Source organism: Cannabis sativa, chromosome 6 (assembly GCF_029168945.1).
Source record: "Cannabis sativa cultivar Pink pepper isolate KNU-18-1 chromosome 6, ASM2916894v1, whole genome shotgun sequence".
NCBI lineage: Eukaryota > Viridiplantae > Streptophyta > Magnoliopsida > Rosales > Cannabaceae > Cannabis > Cannabis sativa.
The window spans coordinates 18,774,960-18,791,569 of NC_083606.1; the positions used below are offsets into that span (position 1 = coordinate 18,774,960).

The window sequence follows — 16,610 nt, forward strand, 5'->3', positions numbered from 1 at the left end:
ATCCATCTCAACTTAGCGGGTGCAGCGGCTAAGTTCAGATCTACTTCTCTCCAATTGCAGAGTGTTCAGCTGTCAAAGATCGGCAGAGAGCAGAACTTTATGGCTCATAATGTTGCAAAATGGGCGCGGTTGACTGAGGTGGTTGGAGAAATTGCCTTATCTTCCATGCCTCCTGAAGTGTTTGTGGATCATCAAGAATGGTTCCCGGACCCAGGCTAATTTTCCTGTCAATGGAGGATCCTGCAAAGGTTCTAGGCAGCTGTTGCATCGTGTTTTGTCGCTTAAGTTTTTTCTGTGTATTTTATCTTTGTTTGTGTTGTTCTGTTAGTGTTGGTCTTGCATTTGGTTTTTTTTTTTTTTGGATGCAGTTTTGTGTCCTTAGACGCTGGCTTTGTTTGTTTTTCGTTTCGGTTTTTTCAATGAATTGGTGCTTTGCACCTCCTCTTCACCAAAAAAAAAAAAAAAAAAAAAAAAAAAGAAGTTAGCCTTAGGAGCTTGATGATCATATTGGTTGGATCATATGTTAAGGACATTCATGTCTTACTTTTTAATTGGTTAGTAATTTTTAATATTTAAATTATATAAAATTTAATATTAAAATAGACCGATAATAATATAACACATATTGTAGTGATTGAAATTTCACTTTGGCTCTTAGTATTTCTCTATTGGTCCCCTTATTATAGTTTTAGTAGTTCTCATATTGTGGTGTGATTGGATTATGATAACCAATATATACTTCAATCTATTACACTTTTCCCCCCTCAATTTTACTAGTAATAATATAAAATATATACTTTAAAAAAATAAAATTAGATAGTTACTTTTGGATTTTGGTTTTGGACTAGCAGGAAAGCTAGTGTTCAGATATGTTATACTAAGGAATTGATGAAAAAAAAAATTTGATTCATATATTAAATTAGGGTATCGTTTTGAGACATAATTATGATGCATTTGACTATATAATTGGGCAGATTCTTTTTTGAACTTAGTTTCAAACCCATGTCCCTAAATTGGTAAAGATACAAATAGAGACTCTCATAGTATATGCCCATATGAGTATGACTCTCATGAAGTTAAGGTCTTCTCTAATAGCCAACAATAGTGGCTTTAGAATAAAAGGCAAATGGTACATTGTCAATCAACCAACAATGTAATAAATAAATCAAATCAAATAAAAAAGCTACTTATAGCCATAGGAACTCCAACATTTGAAAATATTTCTAATTCTACTATATAACTTTCCTAAATTACCAACTTTGATGTTGTTTGTAAGTCTTAGGCATTAAAATGAGTTTCAAGCAATGAGACATTGACCCCTCAAACTCAATTTTCTTAGATGAAAATTGGTGGTGACTTGAGTGTTTTTGGTAAATGGGGTTCACTTAAAGTGACAAGCACAATCAATAGTATACCTTCAAAACTTTATTGAAGGGATTTGTGACTTGTGTGAGTGTGTGTTATCAAAGGGCAAATGGGATTTGAAACACACTTCAACAGTTAAAAGATTGTTATCAAGAGAAAAAGGTTGTCAACTTTCTCATTTGTCATGGCATCTTAGACTGAGATTTGATTGCTTGCTTTTATCAACTAGTATTTCTTGCTGTTCACATTTATGCCTCTCATAATAGATGAAAGCTTTCTTTCAAACCAAAAAAAGGTCATTTAGCTGAACTGGACGGTCCTAATCATCTCTAACAAAATTAATATATGTATATATTAAAATATAATGAAGATGATATACCAAGATCATGGCTACCTCAAACCATTTTTGTTTTCTTCTTTTTATCTCATCTACTGAAAGAACAATCCATCATCACAAAAAATATAAAGATTAGTTAACTCTAGACTAGAATGTTCATTAAAATAAACTTATCTCTTAAGAGTGACATTTTCATCATCCTATATAAAATTATAATGTTTACTTTTCCACCTATTGTTTACAATTAGTTGCAACCTGAACTACTTGACCTGCTCTTCATAGCTCATGCAAATTATTTATATTTTGTATATTTAAAAGGAAAAGGTCAAAGAAAGAAATGAAATAATTCCAAAATAGCAAACGGAAGGAAGGAGGAAACTAGTTTGCATTTTCTAAATATATATGGCATGAAATAAAGCTCGAGGAAGAAAATTAGACAACCCAATTCTTGATAGTGAAATAATCCATTGAAGTGACATTATATATTTGATTTAATTCTTTTTACTACTAAGGTTTTCCAATTCCAATTGGAACATATTAGGATAAAATAAACCAATCACATGTGCCACGCTTAAAAGAGCTGTCCAATTCATCTTTTTCATAAGTAAATGAAATTATGAAATACCATTATTTCTAGTTAATCTTATCGTTGGATAAAAGTCTCACATGTTTTATGATTTAATTTCAATTCAATATCGTGGTGAAGACTACAGACAAACAAGACGTGTAGGATGAACAATTAAGTCCATTAAAATTTGAAGAGGGGTCTCAATCACAGTCATTTTCTGCTCAAGAAAAGATTGTATGCATCTTTTTGGCTTATCCCACTGAATCAAATGGTTTAATTTGGTATATTTTTTTTGAGTTTCAGTATGGTAACTATCTCCTCTTGTGTGAAAATCACCAATTATTTTTAGCATTAAATTTAGAATGAATGAAAATATGATGTTTATGATATCAAACTTAGGGCTGTTCATATAAACTGGAAAATTGCAGTTTAAATTCGGACCACTACAATTCTAATCATTGTAAACTGTAACCGGAAAAACTGTTTTTGGTGGTTTGGTCAATCCGGACCGTTTACGGCGTAATGGTTCGGTTGCGGTTCGTAATAAATAATTAACGGTTAAATCGGACCGGACTGTTTATAATAAATAATTAATTTATATATATATTTTGGAAGAGGTTTCAATGGTTACATTTTTATTGTAACCATCATGGTTACATTTTTTTAAGCCATTGGATTACTATTAAATGGTTGTGATTAATTTGGAAATTAAATAAAAATAAATTATAAATAACTTGTAACCTGAAAGTAACCTAATCATTTATTTCCTTATAAAACTTTAATTAAGATTAATTATATTTTAAAATTAAATTATTTATAATTATTAATTAATTTTTTGCAATTTATTACTATATAAGGATCTTTTAGCAATTTATTTTTTTATAGTTAAATTATTTAGAATTTTATAGCAAAACTTTTTATAATTTCAAATTATACACATATAATTTCATAATTTAAATTTTATTATTCTTGTAATCTTAATTTTAAATTATTACACTTAATTATTTAATTTTTTATTTAAATATTTAAAAAGTAAAAAATGAAATAAGTTGAAGGATTTTTTAGAAAAAAAATGGCTGCACTTGTTATCGATTGATTAGCTTGAGGCCTCATACTTAGTTCATATAATTGTAACAAAATAATTAATTATTTAAAAATTTATTATAAGAAGAGAATTTTAATTTGTGTCAAAAGAAGTTTAATTTTTGTAAAAAAATAAATTTTATTGTAAATATTATAATTAAATGGCTTAATTATTAAAATAATTCAAGTAAGGATTTAAATATAAATATTAATTGCTAAAAGAGGTCTTGTTAAATATTTAATTAATTATTTTAAGAAAATAGTTAATTATAATTAAATAATTCTAAAAAAGGAATGTCTATTTAATTAATTATTTTAAGAAAATAGTTAATTATAATTAATTAAATATAAAAAAGGAAAGTTTACCTATTGGTAACCTGCTATTGCAGGTTAAAGAAAAATGTAACCATATGGTTACAATAAAAATGTAACCATTAAATAGTCACCCATATATTTTATATATGACTATATGTATTATTTATAACTTTTTTGAATTTTTATGTTATGTTTAACTTTTGAGAATGTTTTTATATCATTATTTATATGTTATAGATTTATTACTTATCATGTTAAATACATATTTTGAAAAATAAAATTAAAAACTTAGTAAAAATAGTATAATTACTTAAAAAAATATGAATAATTATAAATTTCACTTAAACCGTAGTTTCGAATCAAACCAAACCGTTCTTAATGGTTTGGTTTGAGAAATTTTTTGGTCTGATTTGATTTTTAATATTCAAAAAACCGTTATAATGGTTTGATTCAAAAACTATGAAAATCCAGACTAAACCAATCCGTAAACACCCCTACTCAAACTTAAGGCCTTTTCTTTTTAGAGAGAGAGGGGGGGAGATAGAGATTTTGGAGGATGTCTTATTTTCTTTCCCAACTCGGGGAACAAGGCATGATTAAGGTCCTTGGAGGGAATTAAGAAAGTCATTGAAAGTGGGGTTCACATTTACTTTTCTCACACACTTCATTGGCCTAATTGACAATATACCATGCAAAAAGGGGAAGAAAAAAAAAATGGGGATTTTGAACCATGAGTGATCAATCTATTTCTGAGTGGATTATATTCTTCTTTTGGAAGAATTTGATACTCGTTTATGTTTTGTAATAATACATGAGCTTAGTACTCTATTAAAGTAACAAAACAAATATGATTACTAGTGCATGGGAAGAAGAGCATTATTTAACTTCCTGCATCATCCATGAGATCAGTTGATGAATGATTCAGAAGTTGGAAGTAATTTCCTATCACTAACAATAAGTAAAATAAAGAATTAACATAATCTTATTGCTCAGTGTATTTAGCTTTAAAAGTATCACATGCTTGTTTGTTAGAGGTGTTTTAATCTTCAAAGCAATGATTTCTTTTATGGCTATTATTCTCAGCCGACTCACCAACAACTACATTATCTTTCATCTAATAGTGCTAAACACATATGTGCGTATATTATATATATGTCATCTACAATTAATGTTTTATCTCATTATATTGTTGTTTGTGCTCACCCTTTTCTTCTCTGCTTAAAGAAGACAAGGCCCAAAAGACAGATGAGAATATTATGTTGTAGATTTATTATTATGACTCAACAATTTATCATCTTAAGAGTTTTTCATAGCCATAAGATACCAATTGCTTGCATGTGAAGATGTTATTGCCAATTAGCTGTGAATGCATAATATATTTATTGGGCTTGTTGGCCTAGCTGGCATTTTCATTCAGGTTCTCCAAAAATTGTGGAGACTGGAAGAGACTCAAACTCCAATCTACATAGTACATACCCTGCTTTTCTTCTTGAATGTCTTTAAAGATATTTTAGTGTGGAAAAAAAAAAAAGAAAAGAAAAAAAAAACCAAAACAAACTGAAGGTATGATGCTGAGAAAACTGGTACAGTTGGAACAAGTGATCTTTTTTTTTTCTTTTATAATTGTATCACTAAACACATGAAACCGAAACACAATATCAATATCCATTCACACTACAGAAATAAGATCTTCAGATGACAGAAGATGCTGTATAAAGGGAAATTTTCTTTGATCAACACAACTGTAATTTTCTGATTATCCCAGACTGATACAGAATCATATGCCAACCGTTTCAGTACAAGTTAGGTTGAAACCCCAACAATGTCATCAGGCTACTATCAAATTAAGGATGACATGTAAAAATCAAGGATGATTGATTAAAAGACAATCAACTTGTTGCCGGTGGTCATCGTCTTGGAAATTTGGCATCAGAACCAGAAGCTTCACGAAATAAAGAATTTATAGCAGATTTATCATCATAAAATCTGTCCATGTTCCTAAAATCTATCTTGAGCTCGAGTAAATTTAATCTGTACGGAACTCGTCGTCTTGTGGCCTAAATGTCCCAATTATGAAGTAAGGTAAAGTAATCATGTATGCCATAAACAACGTGAACTGCAGCAATATGAAGAGTTTATTAGGCTTTACCAATATTCAATGTACTTCCAACAAAAAAAAAAAAGGGAAACAAAGAACTTACCAAAAGAGGAAGTGTTAAGAAACCCCATATTGGCCACAAAGCAAAGGTGAACCTGCCATTATATGTCATCATCATAAGGAAAAAATACCAAACACACAGTGCAGCTAATGAAGTTAAAGAAGAACAGCAAGAATCTTTCTTACAAGAAATACGAGATCATTCCAAGAAGAGTGACAAATGGCAGAGCCGATGTACTCGTTATTTCCCACTTTTCATCAAATCTCTTAGCACTCCATGCTAGTATAGTTGTATAACAAAAGATGATAAAATTCAAAACAACCCCCACCATCCCAATGTATAAAGGCATTCTGCAAAGTACAGAGAAGTGTTTAGACATACTTGCAACAAATATCAAGTGAATTGAAGAGACAACACAACTATGACGGTATAGTTTTAGTAATGGAAGTGTTAAAAAAGTAGATTATCATAAAGGCCCAGCACGTGAACTTAAACTAAACCACGTTCACTATAGATTGGTAAACTAAATACCTCCTTGAATCTGTCTCACACGATCATCTAAAATTGGATCTTAGTATCATTTAACAATTTTGATTTGATGTCAGAGTGCAGACATAGCTTTACACAAATAAAACACTAAAAAAATGAATTAACACTTCGGAGCAAGTCAAATTTCTGGCTATCCATCTGCCTCATCCCCAATGTTAACCGCTTCCCATTGATGAAATAGTAGAGCAAGCATTGAGTAAATCCACGAAGAGCAACATTGAGCATACAAGATTTATATTACACAAAATTGTCCAATAACAAATACTATCAATCTAGCAGAACTCAGGAGAACATATTGGGAAAAAAATGAATCTGCAAGAGTTCAATATGAAGATAAAAACATTCCACTTCAAGAAATTGATCTATGCTATTATAGCATGTTATCTTATGCTTTGGGTTCCAACCATTTTTCACCTTAAGATAAACATATATTGCATTACAAGATCACAAATATGCGAAAATAAATCCCCACAGTGTTAAATGCTTCTGAAAGGCCATAGTTTGGCTCAAGTTACTGTATTATTAGTCAAGTGGGTTCCACAGTAATCATTTCTTCATGTCCATTCCACTGATATTTTCCAGTTTATTTCCTAAGGAATCCTTATTATATGAATTGAAATTTAACATGAACCATATAGAACAAGAAAAAATCAAGTCAACTCCAAATTTAAAATATATAATATATAAGGCAACACAAGAGGAATAGTATCTTGTCCAGTCAGAAAATGCAGAATAAACCAAAGCAACAAAGAATAAACAAAAGAACCATTAGTTTGTTAATAGTATTAGTAGCAATACAACAGTTGCATAAACAAAAAATAATGAACAAAGTAGAATTGTACCTTCTGATTCGACCATCATGCCAGAGAAGGTATATCAAGTTGGAATGCCTATCACCATAGTAGACAATAAAGGCTGCTGAAATAAGCCAAAGGATGTTCTCCAAAATCTCCATTCGTGACCAAATTCTTGGAGTTGGCTCCATTGAATATCGCATCCTAGAGCACGCATCATCCTCAAGATCATCACCACTAGACGCATAACCCTGGCTATGCCTATGTCTCATAAGTCCGCCGGCAACCGGCGTTCCACCGGACATTTTGGCAGAAAACTACTATATCGACCAAACCAAAAAACACACATGCAATGTTTCTATTCACAGAATTTCAATCCTTTTCTCTAACAAAAGAAAATTCCCACTAAAGATTTCTACTCAGTTCGATCACATATCACCCATTTCGAATAAATATACAATCTCTAAAATTGAAAATGGCCAAAAAGAAAATAGTGGAAACGAAGAAGGAAAAGAAAAGACCTTTCAGTCTTGAATCATCACGTATAATATGACCATCACCTTAAAAAAAAAATTCCCGTCTACGAAACCCAAATCAAACTTCCATTTTCTCGAAACACTCATATCGAATTCGATCACGAAATAGCGAAGACCAAAATAGAAATTTCAGAACAAGCCCATTTCGGGGCGAAGCGGCGAAGCCCTTTTATACGTGTATATTTATATATTCAGTGCGAAATTCTTCGGACCCACATTTTGAATTCGATTTCTCTATAGTAGCTACCAGATGGTAGTTTTTGTCTCGGCTCCAGTCAACAACCCAAAATCAGAAGTCCTCTTGGGGAAGATGGAAGAAGAAGAAGCAGAGCTCTAATATACCAACAGACCTTAAAGGGGTGTTTTGGTAATTTTGTTATTACTCTCTGCTCATGTCGTGTTGTTTGTTGGAGACTCGATGATCTGAGTAACGGAAAACCGGGCAAAGTTTGGGAATGTGAGTTATTATTATTATTATTTGCAACTCCAACGATTTCAATTTAAAAAAAATTGTAAATATCAAAATATAAAGGGTGCTTTGGGCACTTGTAACATTGGAATTATTAAATAGAAAATATAAATTGATATTTTATTTACAAAAATACTTTTATAAGGTAAAGTTAACATTTATACCTTTTATGTAATTTTAATTATCAAAATACCACTTACACTATCATCACTTACACAATCAGACGATGGTTGCAGAGTGGTTACTGCGTGGTTGCGCGGTGGTTGCATCAGACGAAAGTTTCAATCAGACGATAGTTGCAGGGTGGTTGGCCGAAGGTTGCATCAGATGAAAGTTTTTGGGTGGTTGCTGGGTGGTTGGCCGAAGGTTGCATCAGACGAAGGTTTCAATCAGACAAAATAACTGTTAGCAAAATGTTTATGCAACTGTAATGCAACATTAAAAATCAAAACAGTGTTTTCACGTACGTAACTCTATCTACATGTCTCTTTATGATTTAATATGAACAAATTCACCATTAGAAATTTGGAAAACAACAAAAATGCACCAGGATAAACATTTTACTATAGTATTGATGTATTTTTTTTAGATTATACTTGAGTTGGATTGTTAGGGAACTCTAATTCAACTTTTTAAGATATGTCTTTCATGGATCTAAAAATTGAAGTCAGGACATTAGTTTTATGCAAATTAAACTGGATTTCCAGTTGAATTTAGTTTCATAGTAGTTCTTCTACACTTTTTTTTATGAATTCGAAACATTCCCTGTTTTGATTGATTCTGGTCGTCTTCTCAGGTGAAGTCGCCAGAATTAATGGTGGTTCTCTTTCTGGTTGAATTTTCGTTTCAGTTGCGTTGGGTTACTGCGTAGTTACACGATAGTTGCGTGATGGTTGCGTGATAATTGCCCAGGAAGCATGGATCTTGGGTTAAATGTGTGTGTAAGTGGTATTTGTGTAATTTTTTTTATTTGGGGCTGTATATTTGTTTATTTGGCCCACTGGAAGTATTTTTGTAATATTGTTACTTTTTTGGTTAAAACTGAAGAAAGTCCTATAAGATTTCAATTTTATTATTTTTTATATATATAATGTAGGGTGATTCTACAATGTAACTCCTTAATAGAGATGTACTGATGCACTATCTACTTGTTTCGGCATTCAGAAAAAAAATTTAGTTTATTTTTTTTTTCATATTCATGTACGTTATAGCTATTTAAGATATCTTATTAAAATTTTGAGAAATTTAGAATAATTTACAATGGGAAATTTGATTTTCTATACTTACATATACCTAATATTTTATTTCTAAACTAATACATATCACCATTGAAAATATATGACCACTTTATCTAAAACCCAAAAATACCCCTCTCAAATTTCCCATACTTTTTTTAGTGCAAAAACATAAAAAAAAAAAAAAATTGGTAGTCCGATGGTGGTCCGATTGTCACCTGATGCTACTTTTGTATGTACAAAAACATAAAAAAAAAAAAAAAAAAAAATTGTAACATATCTGGTCCGATGGTGGTCCGATGGGTGGTCCGATGGTTCCGATGGGTGGCCCGATAGGTGGTCCGATGGGTGGTCCGATGGTGTAAATGGGGGTGATGTAAATGGAGGTATTTTAGGGATATTATAAAAATTGTCATATCCTACAAATATTAGTTATTATTTGTGTAGAAATTTTTTTTAAGCAAATGTAAGCATAAAAAATCAAATTTCCCTTTACAATATAGAAAACAATATTCAAACAGTCTATTTTACACGAGTGCAATACATTGTTTGAATGCAGTTTTCGGCGTGTTAAATTTTTTCGAATTTCTTAAAATTCTACAAGATGTCTTAAATAAATATAATTTACATGACCATGAGAAAAAAATTTGACCAAAAAATTATTTCGGATACTAAAACAGATAGAGATATATCAGTGCAACTTTCTAAAGGGATGCATGATAGAATTTTCCTATAATATATTAATACTTTGATTTTATTATTATAAATATATATTTTTTAATATAATGACCAATTTATTAATGAGAGTCTAATGATATAGCAAATATATACCCAAAAAGACGATAACACCATAAATAAATTTAAACTTATTTTCTAAAATAAACTTTTTTCACATTTTGAATTTTTACTTATTTTCTAAAGAAAAACTTTCTTTTAACAATATGTTGTACCCAATTTTTGAAAATTAGAAAAGTCAACACAAAATGCTTTGACCAAGTGACATAAAGCAGGGACCAAAACACTAATGCTATAGTGCTAAAACACTCGAACAGAGTGTTGGGTGAACCCTTGTTCGAGTGACACGTGTCATGACACATGTACATACTCGAACAGGGTAGCAAGCCTAACCTTGTTCGAGTAAGAGGATGGAGTACACAATGAAGTACTCGAACATGGTAATAGGCTATCTTTGTTCGAGTATCACATAAAATACGTGGAATGACTCAATAAATGCAAGATCAAGAGACAAACTCGAACAGAGTGTCAAGACTAGCCTATTCGAGTGTGGTGTGAATAGTTGAAGACTTCAACTCGAACAAGGCATCATGCTTTACTTTGTTCGAGTATATGTTGGAAATTGGAGAAAGAAATCTCGAAGAAGGTATATTGTTCAACCTTGTTCGAGTATGTAAAGACAAAGTCTAGGGTTTGAAGAAGAGCCACTCGAACAGGGTGGCATGACCAACTCTGTTCAAGTAACATGAAGCAAAAGGGAGATGCTTAAATCCTAGTTGCTTGAACAAGGTAATAGGGTTAACCTTATTCGACTAATGCAAGTAAAGTTAGGGGTTTAGCACCATTTGGGAGTCTAACACAAATCAAACTTGTACCAAGTCCCAAGATTCGAGCAAAGTATCATCATAAACCCTATTGGGACACAATTTGAGTGGAATATGAACAGGGTAGAATGAGATACCTCAAGGCAACTTTCAAGAGTAAGAAGGTGGTTCACTCAAGCAAGGTGAAAGCCTTAATCTTGTTCTAGTCCATAAAAAATCACTAGGTTCTCGGGATTCATCAAAATCACATAAGCTTTTAGAAAGATTCTAAAGGATAACAAACTTCGCGACTTGAGGATTATTTATAATTTCTTAATATTCAAAGCAATATTTTAATATTTTTTAATGTAGATATGTCAGATATTTTGATATGTGAATTTTAAGTTTATATTTGAATGTAAAATATATCTCCTTGAAAGGGAGGAGAGTAATGTGTCATGCTATGTGTTATGTTGATCAATGTGGGAAGTTATTGTGTGTTGGTTGTACATCTTCCTATATTGCAACTCTTGGCCTTCTCTTTCCCATAGATGCCTATTTTTGTGGCATTAACTCCCCATTAAGTTTTTTGGGAGAAAATTTTCCAGAAACTATATAAGCCTCATTCTTTTCTTCATTCTTCACTATTCACTTTTGAAATACAAACTTCTCTCAAAGACTCTTTAGAGTCGAACCTTTGTGAGTTAGAGTTTGAAATTCTGTATTTTAATATTCTCAGTTTAATTATTTAATTAAGTGATTAATTAAATGCGGAATAATGAAACTGGTATTGAAAACAGATTTTTCCGTAGTTACAGAATACAACTCTGTAACTCCAGAGAAACCCAGAAAAATAAACAGTGCATAAAAGTAAAAACACACAAGATTTTTGTACGTGGTTTCAACAATCCTTTCAGATTGTTACTAGTCCACGGGGCCACGCCTAGAGATAAGATTCATTAGATCGGTATCAAAAATACAAAGTAATTGACTTATGCATAAATAACTCCCTCTTATTGTATGCCGCAAGCTTGATGTATTCCACCTACTAACCGAATCTTGATAAAACTCCAAGAGCTCGAACTCCCTTCGATCACCTTGAAGAGTGCTTGAATCCTCCCGATTCAAGGCTTAAAGGCTATCTCCCGAAAGCCTATACAACCATCTTCTGAAGGTTGTGTTCTTGTATCATCCCGATGCAAGACTTCAAAAGCAATCTCCCGAAAGCTTGTAAAAACCCTTCTCCCGAACGTGTTCTTGTATACTCCCGATGCAAGACTTCAAAAGCAATCTCCCGAAAGCTTGTAAATACCTTCTCCCGAAGGTCCACTGATGTTCTTCTTCGTTGTAGACTTGAATACAGACTCAAGACAATACAAACAATAAATAAACAGAGTAAGAGTCGAACGACTCTTCTCTACATAACAAAGACACTCTTTCCTAAAGATATGAATACAATTCTAAGTGTTTGAAAGAGATGCAAAACCTAGCTGATATAAGATGTATTTATAATGAATATACATCTTATTGACAGCTTACATTCTGTCTGAACAAGACCTTAGCCCACTAGAAACTTCCCTAAAATAATTCTTCAATCAGTCCAGGAATTTCCGTTTCTGTACCTACAGAATCGTGGGCAGTAACTACAACTTTCCTTTTATAAAAAAGTAAAGTTTAGCTCCGGTTTTCTCTTCAAGAAATCTGATCTGAGAAAATGGGAAACTCAACACAGGATCAGATTATACAGCTAGTTAGATAAAAACGAAATGGGTAACCAAACTTATCATTTTTACCTTTTTTCTAAAAATCGGAAAGCTAGACAACTTTCCTTCCAAGTTTGAATACACAAAATAGGAAACCATATTAAACACATACCAGCCGAAATTAATAGGAAATAATAAAATATTTTTGTCAATTAAATATGTCAAAAATGGAATTAACAGAGTTATTTGGATTTTCGAGTTTCTAACATCCACACTTGGCACGCGGACTAGCTCGATCCTCATTGCTTATTCCCAGTGGGTAAGTTCAAACCTTTAATTCTCTCTTTTTCTTGTTCTTTAAACTTCTGCCATTGTTGAGTTTCAAGATTTTATGAACTCCTTGAATCTTTAGGATAGTTTTTACGCATTATAATCTGTTACATAGCTTTAGGATGTTTAATGTGCAACTCCTTGATGAAAAAGATTGAATATTGATCTTTATTTAGACATCTTGATCTTAAAGGTTCGAAGAACACGAATAAAATAGTTTGAATCTTCATGAAATACATTTTTTGATTCGTTTATGAACCTAGCCGACACTTGGGGTCTGTTTGAACCCTAGCTGGTTCATAATTCTTTCAAGAGGACCTAGTCAGTTCATTGCTCCATTTAAAAACCTTGGCCAGTTCATCTAGGGCAGAGCTTCAATCTGGCCGGTTCATGGTGGTTGACCATGAAGCTGGCTGGTTGATGGGAAAATTCCCTAAAGTTGATCGGTTCATGGTGGGCAAACCATGAGTTGGTCGGCTCATGGTCTGAGACCCTCATAGGTTGGTCGGTTAGTACCTATGGGTATTGGCTTGTTAGGCCATGTTTTTCATCCTTATCTTTATTTGTAATCTCTAATTTCTCACCTCCGTTTGTTTTTCTGCACAAATGAACCCGCGTGATTATTGGGGAGGTGACAACCAGATTAACGAGGACTTGCTCCATCTTCTATTTGAAAACTAACACTTAGCTAGTTCTTCTTCTAAGAGCTCGTCAGACAGCTCTTCAAGTGACTTTGAAGCGAGCAGTGATTCCCTGAAACTTGAGATTCAACATCACCACTATTCTGAGCAAATAGGGGGTGAGATCTATGGGAGATTCATTTGGGAACTGAATCAAGGGTGGAGACCGTTCTTGCCTAAGTTGTGGACTTACATTGTCCGCCAAGGATTTCCTGACACCTTGCCTGTTGGGCAGGCATCTCCTGCACTAAGAGATCTTCCTGTAGTAGTAGTTTCCGTTACTGTTACCCAACACTCTAAGTAGTAATCAAAGCTAGCATAGACAAAGTAAACATATTTAAAGGCGCCTCCGACCAATTCCCATATTGTTGAGCTCATGGATAGGGGAGAGTTTGTCAAGTCAAGGATGCAGAACAGCTTGAGGCTGGCCAGGCAGAGGAGCCTATGGCCAGCCAAGAGGAGGAGCTGGATGTAGACCAGGTTGAGCCTGTGGTTGAGCTTAGGGCTAGTAGGAAGCGCTCTAAGGTGGCTGATGTTGTCCAGGGCAATCTCTTGGGCTCCTATGATGAGGCTAGTGTACCTCTGAACAACAGAGGTTAACCTTCGGAGGTTGAGGTTGACCACATTGAGGAGGAGACTACTGAGCCCTAGATTCTTCAGATGGGGGAAGGAGATAGGTGGGTATCTCCTCCTTCTACACTATCAAGGGATATGTTTGACAACGTCATTGATAGCGAACTTATTGGGAAGGTCCGGTGCATTAGGCCTACTCGAGACCACTTGGCTCACAATCCACAGCTGAATTGAATGGCGTGGTCTTATTCCCATACGGAGCAGGGTAGGGTGCTTCCTCTACACCCATACTTTAAGGACATTTCCAATTTCTTTAGGCTTTGTCCAACTCAGATTGCACCTAAGAGCATCGATCAAGTACTTGTCAGCTCTTTTCGTTCTTTATGTCGAGCTAGGCTGGCCACAACTTTCAAATTTTAAGGTGTTATTTCTTAGAGTTTAAGTCCATCCCATGCCAGGATAGGACTAGGTACTTCTATTTTAGCCAGCAGGGCTACTGGTGGCTGGACAACACTAATGATTCAGCTATGTCTTAGGTTGGAAAGTACGTTAGAAGCTACTTTATGGCATATGACATATGATATGTCTGCCAGGACTTCCACCAGGTTCCAACTTTTAGTTGGCCATTCCCCACACTGCGACTGAGGGATAGGACTAACCACATTCTATCTCTCCTAACATCCACCTGTAATATTTGTACGTTGGCCTCTGAGGAGAACTTTAGGAGGTATGGTCTGTACCCACCTGTTGAGAGAGTTATTCCTTCAGACATCAACCTTGAGGACCCTAGCCATAGAACATCTCCAATGGTGCCATTCTTTAAGGGTGTCGAAAACCTTCAGATCACCTAGAAATATAATATTTTTTTTTTATCTTTATTCCACATTATTTTTGACACTTTTTATTTTAAAATGTTCCTATAGTAAGTACTTCTAAAAATTCTTAAAATAATATTATATAATTACTTAATATATATAAATAATTAAATTTTCTTACTTTATGACAAAATAATTAAAAAAAAATAAGAAAGAGAAGATATAAAAGATGTCATTGTATGACATTCTTTTTTGGCATTTTTTTTCACTCCAACGGTAAGTATCTATTAAAAGATGCAAAAAATATATCCATGTAATTAAGGATTCTTTAAAATATCTCTATTAGAGATGCTCTTATATAGGGTAAATATTATTTTGGACCCTGTATTTTGTAAAAGTTACCGATTAGACCTTGTGTTTTGTTAAATGACAAAATGGACCTTGTATTTTCCAAAATAGTAAAAATAGGACATTGAGCTTAATTTTTGACAACTTTTTTTTTTTAATATAATCAACTTGAAAACAATTCCTAATACAAATAGATACAGAAAATGTAAACAATTTTGTTATACCACTTTTAGATCGGATTATAATTAAATTTTATTTTGACAAAAAATCAATTCAGGGTCCTATTTGTACCATTTGAGAAAATACATGGTCTATTTTGTTATTTAATAAAACAGAGGGTCTAATTGATAACTTTTACAAAACACAGAGTCCAAAATGATATTTACCCTCTCATATATTATTGTGAAACTCTAATAATTTGAAGTGTTAAAATAGATTTTAAAATAACTTATTTTTCATACTTTTGGCACATGGATAATTGGATGTCATAATTTAAATTTTTATGTAACAATGTATATTGTAGATATGTTGTATTGTCCACAAAATTTTGAAAAATTTAAATAATTTATAGTATCAAAAAATGAGAAATAAGTAATTTTGAAATTTATTTTACGCTTATAAGATATGTCATTTTTTTAAGTAGTTTTTGACATTATATATTATTCAAAATTTTATGAAATTTGGTGCGATATCGTAAATAAGTATAATATATATCCTCATGTGAAAAATTTAAAACACTCCTATCGGAGGGGCAAAAGGCACCCAGTCACCCACTATATTTTTCTTATTTCTGAAATAACTTTTTAATTATACATTTGGTTTTTTTTAGTAATCATGATTGAGAATGTAATGAAATAAAACCTTCAAACTTCAATTAAATAAAAATGAAATATATAAATTGTTACTTATATTTTCTTTTTATAATTAAATATCCTGGTTCATTAATATATATTTATTTTCCTTTCCTAAAATTCAAATTAGATAGCCGGTTTTTTGCAACATTGTGATATCTGGATCAATACTTGTTGTATAAGAAAGGAAAATTATACATGCCACATTATGTTTGAGTTGACTAATACAAATAAGTGGAGGCTGTTTGGCATGCAAGAAAAGAATTGCAGCTGGATTTTCATTTTTTTATATGGATTATTTTTTTAAGAAAAATAATAATAATTGCATTTTGCTTCATCAATATTCCAGCTCATGAGTTTAT

The 16,610-nt window shown here is 32.4% G+C and overlaps 1 protein-coding gene across 1 annotated transcript; it reads right to left on the bottom strand.

Annotated features, from left to right (window-relative positions):
- Nucleotides 1–5,257: 5,257 nt before the first annotated feature.
- On the bottom strand, nt 5,258–8,222 carry LOC115695749 (uncharacterized). The gene is made up of 4 exons (XM_030622828.2): nt 7,219–8,222; nt 6,013–6,177; nt 5,870–5,921; nt 5,258–5,784 (listed from the first exon to the last, which is right to left on the bottom strand). The coding sequence occupies exons 1-4, from the start codon at nt 7,473–7,475 to the stop codon at nt 5,695–5,697; spliced, it is 564 nt and encodes a 187-aa protein (XP_030478688.1). The 5' UTR covers nt 7,476–8,222; the 3' UTR covers nt 5,258–5,694.
- Between the last annotated feature and the right edge of the window lie 8,388 nt (nt 8,223–16,610).

What these genes read in the sequence shown, in the direction of transcription:
- LOC115695749 (XM_030622828.2), bottom strand. Translation starts at nt 7,475, where the DNA reads ATGTCCGGTGGAACGCCGGTTGCCGGCGGACTTATGAGACATAGGCAT. An exon ending in CATGATGGTCGAATCAGAAG is followed by an intron (nt 6,178 to 7,218) that starts GTACAATTCTAC and finishes TGTACTTTGCAG; the next exon opens with AATGCCTTTATACATTGGGA. An exon ending in GGAATGATCTCGTATTTCTT is followed by an intron (nt 5,922 to 6,012) that starts GTAAGAAAGATT and finishes ATATAATGGCAG; the next exon opens with GTTCACCTTTGCTTTGTGGC.